The following is an 8,388-nucleotide window of genomic DNA, read 5'->3' on the forward strand; positions in this document are numbered from 1 at the left end:
TGAAAGAGGTCCTTTATATAGCAGCAGGCTGTTAATCAGCAAAGCTGTCCTGTGAACACCACCCTCAGATCTCCCTTGACTGTTCAAAAAACTTTATCACAGTCAGTGGCAAACACTGCTCTACAACTTACCTTCTCCTCTAACTGCTTGTTCCCACCTCTTGCCCCACCGTGTGCATAGTCATCGAATCATATCAGAGAACTGACTGAGGGATGAGAAGGGGGAAAGAGGCATGTTTCTCTCCAAACGTTTTTTTCCAAATGGATCAGTTACCTGGGTTGGTTCACCACGACAGTTGTGCAGGCAGCTATGGTGGTGCAATGCAAGGTACAGGAATAAGTAGCCATAGTGCCTAAACTGGTACAATTGCCAAAGAAGAATCAGAGCTGCTGCTTTAAGCTAGGGTAATATGAGACCCATGCAGAATGAAAACAATGGAACCTTGGAGAAATTTTAATTTCCTCTCATTTAAATCCCATAAAGAACTGCTTAAGGAGTTCAGATGCTTCCAGGATCAGGCAGCACTTATTTTCTTTTTTTAATTATAGCTTTGGATTTAAGAAATTACTTTTGCCCATATCTTTTATTTAGGATTAATTCCTGGCTCTCACCTGCCAACATCGTGTGTATCAGATGCTTTAGACAGCTTTACAAATCAGTAAGACTTCCTCATTATCTGGGTTTCACTGGAGCATCACTCTAAATGCCAGAATTAGAACTGAAAATACAGTAAAGCTCTCTGATACCCTGATACAACCGAGAACCTATAAGACAGGAGTCTTGCCTTCCAGAAAATCAGGATTTGAGAAAATGGACTTCTGCAGTACCAGAGGTCTGGACTGTTAGGAGAAGTAGGTAATTCTATCATAGTGGTTACACCAGGTGCCAACTTTATCCTTCAAATAGCTGAACTGTGTGTTTCTTAGGCAAAATGTTGCCACAAATTTCATTACTAAAAATAAGTAGGAGCCTCAAGTTTTATCTCCCCAGAAGTACTGAATCCTGACGATTCAATCTCTATTTAGGAAGAGCTGAAAGTATTCGAGGGGGGCTTTCACCATCAAAGCCTGTATAAAGACTACTAGATAACAACCAGAATGAACAGCGGGAGGGGAGAATATCATGTGTTAGTATTTCAATTATATACACACATACTGAAATGAAATATATACTTTAAAGTATTATTTGTGCTCATTAAGTTTCCACTGGGTAAGTTAAAAAAATATATATATAAATAGAGAGTCAATATTGGTAAGCTCCCAACTTTGCAAACAGCGAAGAAAGAATCAAAGCAGGCCAAAGTCCAAAGCAAGAAATGTCCGAAGTTTAATATTTACTTTAAAGCAAATATTCCACCACTTCTTCAAAGCCCTACTGAGCAGAGGAAAATGCATAAATAAGGGCTATGTGCGTTTTAAAATACTTTAATCTGGATTTTTTTTTTTTTTTTTTTTTGAAAGCGTTGCGTTTTAAGCTCCCCAAGAGTAAATCTGAACAAGAGACACGCGGCTAGCAAAAGTCAGAGGACCGTTGGCAGGAGGTGGGAAGCGGTCGGTGGTGGTGGTGGGGGGGGAAACCCCCTCCACACCATGCTTATGGCAGTGAGCGAGCGGAGATGCAGTAGTCGAGTTCAAATAAAGACGCCAGAGCGTTTACACGACGGGGCCGCGCTCCGTCGCCCGGGCCCGCCGGCCGCGGCGAGGCGAGGCGAGGCGAGGCCGCCATGCCCCCCGCGGCGGCAGCCCCCGCCATTTTACCCGCGCCGGTAGCGCGGAGCACATGGCCCCGCCGCCGCCTGCTGCTCGCCCCTCCGGTGGGGACGCCTGGCCGCGGGAGGCCAAGCAGCGCCTACGAGCCCGGGGGCGAGGCGCGCACGGCGGCCGCGGAGCACGCGCTTCCAGCGAGCGAGAGAAAAAACTTACTTTCCTGCAGGGAGATTTTAAGATGCGGGAAGGCATCCTCCCGCCGCGCCGCTCAAAACTACAGTACCCAGGAGGCCCCGCGGCATGGCGGCCGTGCCCGCGCCCGGGCGCGGCGGGGCGGCACCGCCCGCGGCCCGGGGCCCGCGGCCTAGCCGCAACCGCCGTGCGGGTTTGCGCGTTGAAGCCCCGCGGACGGTAGAGCGATTCGCTTCAGATTCGTACAACTTACAGATTTGTGGCTTTTTGTGGCTTCAGTGCGCTGCCGCCTGGGGAATGGGCTGAGCGGGGCCTGTGAGGGGCCGCCCCCGGGCTCGCCCAGGCGGGGAGGTGGTGGTGGTGGTGGGGAGGCACGAGGGAGGATGCAGCGGCCTTCGCTGGAAGGTGATAGCTCCAGCTTAAATATAAAAAATAAAATAAAGCCCCTCGCCATTTGTTGACTAATGGTTTTACGGTGTAATTTAGGAAATAGAACACCAGAGTGCAAAGGTGAGAGGGCAGTAAGTTATCTGGATAGTGTCTTGCGAAGGTTAGTCTTGCTTTTGTATCTTCTCCGGTGGAGTGTTCCTACAAATTGTTTTGTACTGAATGGGAGCAACTCTTTCAGCCTGTATTATACTGAACTGCCTTGTTTTTGAAACTGGGCAACATTTAGTCAAATTTAGCATTACAATGCTGCGAAAATGCCGTTAATAAAGCCAGATTTGATCCCTATTTTTGCTCTGTTTCCCAAGAGTTACAAAGTGAAAAATCCACTGTCCCTTGAAATTGAGCTTATGAAACATAGGTTTAATATACTGTTCAAATATTCTGCACACGTTTGACTCTCTAAAAAGGAAGTCACATGAATAAAGTAATGATGATTGCAGCAGAATTGCTATTACAAAAGCTATGTACTACTGCGTTTTCACATTGAACGCTAAGTATATCATAAACAATCACCCTGGTCATGATGAAATTTTTTATTTAAGTCCATTCATCTGAAAACTACGTAACACCTAGCTGAATAAGGTCTTTAACTAGAGGTTTATCTACAGCAAAATGAGAGACCTGAAAGGAGAGCTATATCGTCAGTGACATTCCTATGGAGCTTTGGATCTTTATTTTTTTGGATAGTGACTTTTGTCACTACTGTGGCTCTGTTCATTTTCAGGGAGCCAGTGTGCAGTGTGCACTAAAATTATTTCCTGGCTATTTTGTACCTTTCTTTCTTCATGATCTTCCTGTATAGGTTTAGGCCCACAGGGATTAGGTTATCAGTGTAGTTAAGTTACTTTGAATGAATTAACTTAGTTGAAAAGGATCCCTTTCTGAGGACAAGTCTATGCTGTGGATTTCTGTTGGCCCACATCAGAGGTATGTGATCCCTGCCCAGCACAGCTTTTTGGTCAGAAGTCCCTAATACAGACTAAATTATGCCAGTCAAACATGCTGTTCTGTAAGTACAGCTGGTTTTGATCGGAATGGGGAAGTTGCAATTATACTGTGCTGAAAGCCTTTGCAGCTTTGTTGTTACGGTAATATCCATACTAGCAACATTTTGGCTGTGTACTGTATCAGTACTTGTCCATGGGTAAAATAATGCCTGGTCTAGGGAAGACCATCTAATGAGAGGAATCTAAATATCTCTAAAATTGTTCAGCTGAAACATTTTCACTCTGTAGCTCAGTGAATACCAGAAATTATGTATTCTATTAGTAACATCTAAAATACATGAATATTGGCATGGCATGATTTGCAAAAGTGCCTATTAAAATACAGCTGCTGCCTTTCTATTATAATAAATTGACTGGGGCATAAAAGTTAGCAAAATATATGGCGAAGGGAGGGGGAATGGTTAGCGTCCTCCAGCTATAGGATTTATTCAATGTTACAAGTCTGAGGAAGATAAAAACAGATTCGGACCTGTACATAGTTGGGAACTGCTTTGAGGACAGCACGAAGGGGATCCCCAGAGTGTCTGGCGTCTGGAAAACCCATCTTAGCCTGGTATCCCCCCAAAAAAAACACCTCAGACAAAGCATCGCTTTGCCAGGCAGGCCAGGGCCAGCTTGGAGACACTCGCGCGGTTATTTTATCCCCGTCGGCGGGTGTTTGGGCTTTTCTAATTCTGCTACTGTTGTGGCTTCGTTTCGACCCCCCCCCCTCCTGCTGGCGGCGTGGCCGCCCGTGCCGCCGGACGGCCCCCCGGAGCACATGTGCGTGTCACCGCCCGGCTGACTGCTCCGCCGGCGGAGGGGGAGGGCGCCTCTCGCATGGAGTCGCTCGGTAAGTGAGGGCAGCGCAGCGCCGGGCCCTGTGATGCAGCAGTGGCGTGCGGGCAGGCCCCCCTGCTAGGCGCTGCCTGCGCTCTCCACACGGGGCGGCGGAGGCGCGGGGCTTGGCCCCGCTCCATGGAGACCAATGGCATCGCTCCCACCCACCCCCACGGGCCCCGAGCCCGCCGGCACACACAGCCGCACGCTTCAGCCCACCATGGCCCCGGCGCCGGCGCCGCCGCCGCCGCTCCGGCCCTCGGCGAGGTGAGTGCCGGCCTCCGGGCTGCTCCGCGGAGGCCCGCCCGGCTCCGAGCCTCCGCGGCCGTCGGAGGGGGCCGCGATCGCGACGGCGGGAGCGGGGCGTGTGTATGTGGCGGGCGGACGGGGCCGAAGGGACCGGCGGGCGCCGGCCACCGTGCTGCCCTCCATCAGCTCCCCCCTTTCCGTTCCTCCCCTGCTCCCCTCCCGTTCTCTCTGGGGTTGAGGCGCAGCTTTTCGGTTTACGGAGGGTAAAGGAGGGGCGCGTTGGGGGTAGAGCGACAGTTACGGTTTCAGCCGTTATGGCGGTTGGTGGGGGTGTGGGGGGGCAGCCCGGCGGGGCTTTGCCCGTTGCTGGTGGAGGGGGGGAGGTGGGGGGGGCGCGCGGCCGGTAAGGGGTTGAGGGGCGGAGGGGGGGGGGGGGGAAGGTGGCGGTAAGTGCAACAACATGGCGGCGCGGCGCGCTGCTGCGCGCGGAGGGTGGGGGAAGGGGAGCCGCGAACTTCTGCGAGACACGAGTCGCCCCCCCCCGGAAACTAGACCGGGGGGGGGGCGGGGGGGGCCGCTGGCGCTCTATGGTTTTTGCCCAGCGCTAGAGCGGTCATCCGGAGGCGCATCCTGCCTTTTCCGCGGGCCTTGACGTCATTCCGTTAGCGGGCAGCCAATTGGGAGAGGGCATAAAGGGAGCACGTCAGCAAGGACTTGCGGCCTCCAGTTGCGGCGGTGCCTTGTGGGATATCGGAGGCCTCGCGTCTGGGCAGGAAGGAAAGCGAAGTGTGTGGGGGGGGTGCCCGGTGCGGTAGGGCTGTCATGGCGACTAATATCGAGCAGATCTTTCGGTCCTTTGTGGTTAGCAAATTCCGGGAGATCCAGGAAGAGCAGGAGCAGCAGCAACAGCATGGCGGGTAACGAGCCTGCCCGGGCTGGCGGGGTGCTCGGGCGGCGGGGAAGAGACGTAGCCGCGTCCGGGCCTAGGCCTAGCGCGACGGGAGAGGAGGGGTATGCCGGGGGGGGGGGGGGGCTGTAGGGCACGGGCTCCCGCCGGGGTGGAGGGAGACGGGCTGGGGCCCGGGGCTCTTGCGGATCATTTCTGCGTAAACATGGCGGGGCCCGGGGGCTCGCGCCCTTGCGAGCGCCTTGAGCGAAAACACGGCGGGGGTGGGGGAGGGGAGGGACGGGCGGATGCACGCGTTGTCTCCTGGCGAACGCGCTCCCGTTTTCACTCACAGGTTTTCAGTTTTTGTCCCTTTTTAGGGGCGACAGGGGGAAGGCGAGGATCTGTTTGCTCGGTTGTTTTATTGTTACTATTATATCTAAGCTCGCCGAGTTTTTCACAGCCTTTTCTCCCAAAACGAGTAAAATCTGAAGAGGGTTGTGTGATAGGTGTTTATTTTGCGAAGAGAATTGAGTCTCTACACGTTTTTACATAAAGCACGGGGACTTGCTCATTCGCAAAAATGTTTGCTTCCCTTCTGCCCAATTTTCAGTCGTCCGTAACTGTGTTCGAATAAGTGAAAGTGAAGCAGAAGGTAGCTGTTTCACCAAAACCATGGCTTCTTCAGGAGACTAAAAAGTTCTTTGAGTAGTTAACTATAGTAAATGCTTGTGAATTTAAAAATAAGGGTAAGAAAAACTCAAAATTGCCTGTATTATGTTGATATTTTTCTTGGTTAGTGGAAAGGTAGAAGGCCAGCCCAATGGTGACACAATCCCAGCTGAGCAAGCCAATCCTTCAGATGACACTGTTGCTGGTGCTGGGAGTCGTCAGAATGATCAGATAGTGCAGAAAATAGAGGAAGTGCTCTCTGGAGCCCTTGATACAGAGCTGCAGTGCAAATCAGGTAAATGAAAACACATTTGGCAAATATGTTTTTATTTAAGAAGATTGTCATAGTTCCTAACGCCTAATCATTTTTACAGAGATGAAAGAGTACTTTCCAGTACTGCTTCTCTCACTGAGCTTCATCTGAAAAGCTGTATATTTATTGTAATGTTTATTAAGTATTTTTTTGTTTACTGTCGTTTACAGCCGTAGATTGACAAGGAAATGAGTAACCTAAAAATTGAAACTGGTTGATATACAGAAGTGTTACTTAGTGTGAAAAAAAGTTACTTCTGATCTTTCTCAGTTACAATAATGTTAACAGGTATATACAATACTTGCAGACCTTATATGTTGGTACATCTAAAGACTTATGCTTTTTGTATATACCTACTTAATGGCCTCGATACAGAGTTTTAATTTGCAAAGTTGGTACTGTTACAGGTAGAAGCTTTATTTGTAGCAATTTTTTTTTGTTTTGGTTTGTAAGATTGTTTTTTTTTAAATCATCTATTAGAATTCAGAATTGTATGATTAACTGTCTGGCAAAGTAATCCTAAAGTGTTATTTTATAATAGTGAATAATGCCTGTGCTTTAAAAATGTAGGTATTCAGATTGAAGTCTTTCAAAGGTGATGAAAGATATGTGTAATATTCTCATAATATCAATAAATTACACAATTTATCATACCAAAAAATTGCATACAAATATCCTTTCTCGTAGGACTAGTCCCTTCTATAAAATCCCCGAATCATTAGAGTTAGCAAAATGGAGGCTCTGATCATTGCATTTTTAATTTTTTGAAGTTCAGAAGTAGGTGGCTGCTGTGTATTTGGTAAGTATAGTTTCAAAGTGATTTGTAAAGGGCAGCATAGAAGATTGTGACAGGAATTGTTTGGTTCAGAAAATTTTTATGCAAGTTTCTGGGATTCTCCTTTCTTTTATGCACAGTGGCTTATTTACCCTGAGCATTTTCAACACTCTTTCTTTGGATATGTTGTATAAACAGCACTTAGGCTAGCCTCGTGTGTGTGTGTCTGCTTCTGTCTGAGAAGAACGAGACAAGTAATACGATAGTGAGACATATTAGTGTGGTGGTAAATAAAGTTAGCCTATGATACGTGTTGCCACTGTTTATATCTAGAAAGGAGTTAGGGTTGTTAGGCAAAGTTGGGATTATCTGAAAATGCTGTGTGTAGACAAGGTCATTTGACTCATTGTTCCCTTTTATAGCATTCAAGGGAATGTTGATGGAAACACTTTTTTTTGGTTGTTTCTTATGTGTGTGTTTGTTTAAAGCTACCTGAGATACACAAATGTCTATGAGAATGAGATCTTAGTCATGTTTATTTAATAGTATTGCAGTTACCGACATTTTTTGAAGATTTTTTTTGGTAGCTTTTATTCAAACATTACACTTCCTAATTACAGCCAGATTATAGTTGGAAAATCCATGTGGCTGCACTGGCCAGTATAAATGATCATGGTGAGAATAGCATGCAGGCAGACTTGAACATATAGTTCATATTTAGTCAAGATTTTAACATGTTACTATAATGGGAGTGCCTGTTTCATGAAAACATGGTACTAGATCCAAAGAAGGAGGAGGAGGGAGAATGGAGGTACAGAGTTAAAAGAAAACAGAAACAAAACTCAAACTTGAGTTGTCTTCTTCCTGCTCAGCAGTTGCCTATCCCTGCAGTCACCTGAAGTCATAGAGTAATTTCCTGTTTGATGCAAAAGCTTTTTAAATGGTTGTAGTTCTGTGTTTGCTCATGGCAAACACAGTCAGTCTGAGCAGTTGCTTGCTTGCTACCCCTTAAAGCCTGCTAGGAGGCTGTTTCCCGAAAGATGTTTGAAGAACTACATCGGTAAGTGAGGAACTTAGTAAGTTTAGATCATTCTTAGTGCATTAGCCAGATTTGACTCTCTGACAAGATGTGGTGATAAAGACTTTTTAAAGCGTAGCAGGAGCTCATGGTTCTGCTGGCCAGATTTTATACAGTAGGCATACCAGTTAGATGATTTTCCTGAAAGATATGAGATCTTATTTTAGTTACGTATGCAGTTTGATATAGTTTAAAACCACATCTTCAGCCTTCCAGGAGAATGTACTACCCAGTTGAATGT

At 47.6% G+C, this 8,388-nt stretch overlaps 2 protein-coding genes across 6 annotated transcripts in view; one reads left to right on the plus strand and one right to left on the minus strand.

The window, feature by feature from the left end:
- GART (phosphoribosylglycinamide formyltransferase, phosphoribosylglycinamide synthetase, phosphoribosylaminoimidazole synthetase) overlaps positions 1-1,975 on the minus strand; it is a 40,799-nt gene extending 38,824 nt beyond the window's left edge. For both annotated transcript variants that reach the window (XM_062573448.1, XM_062573431.1), the window contains exon 1: positions 1,923-1,975. The gene's annotated coding sequence lies outside the window, so the exon portion shown is untranslated. The remainder of the gene's footprint in view (positions 1-1,922) is intronic.
- Positions 1,976-4,122: 2,147 nt separating this feature from the next.
- SON (SON DNA and RNA binding protein) overlaps positions 4,123-8,388 on the plus strand; it is a 41,595-nt gene continuing 37,329 nt past the window's right edge. The window contains exons 1-2 of one of the 4 annotated variants that reach the window (XM_062598574.1): positions 4,123-4,441; positions 6,110-6,276. In XM_062598574.1, coding sequence (XP_062454558.1) covers positions 4,323-4,441; positions 6,110-6,276 — 286 coding nt within the window. In that variant the 5' untranslated portion in view covers positions 4,123-4,322. Of the gene's footprint in view, positions 4,442-5,156; positions 5,341-6,109; positions 6,277-8,388 lie in introns of those variants that run through there. The other 3 variants (XM_062598555.1, XM_062598583.1, XM_062598564.1) reach the window with 3 other exon arrangements.

The sequence above is a fragment of the Rhea pennata genome, chromosome 1 (assembly GCF_028389875.1).
Source record: "Rhea pennata isolate bPtePen1 chromosome 1, bPtePen1.pri, whole genome shotgun sequence".
Taxonomy (NCBI): domain Eukaryota; kingdom Metazoa; phylum Chordata; class Aves; order Rheiformes; family Rheidae; genus Rhea; species Rhea pennata.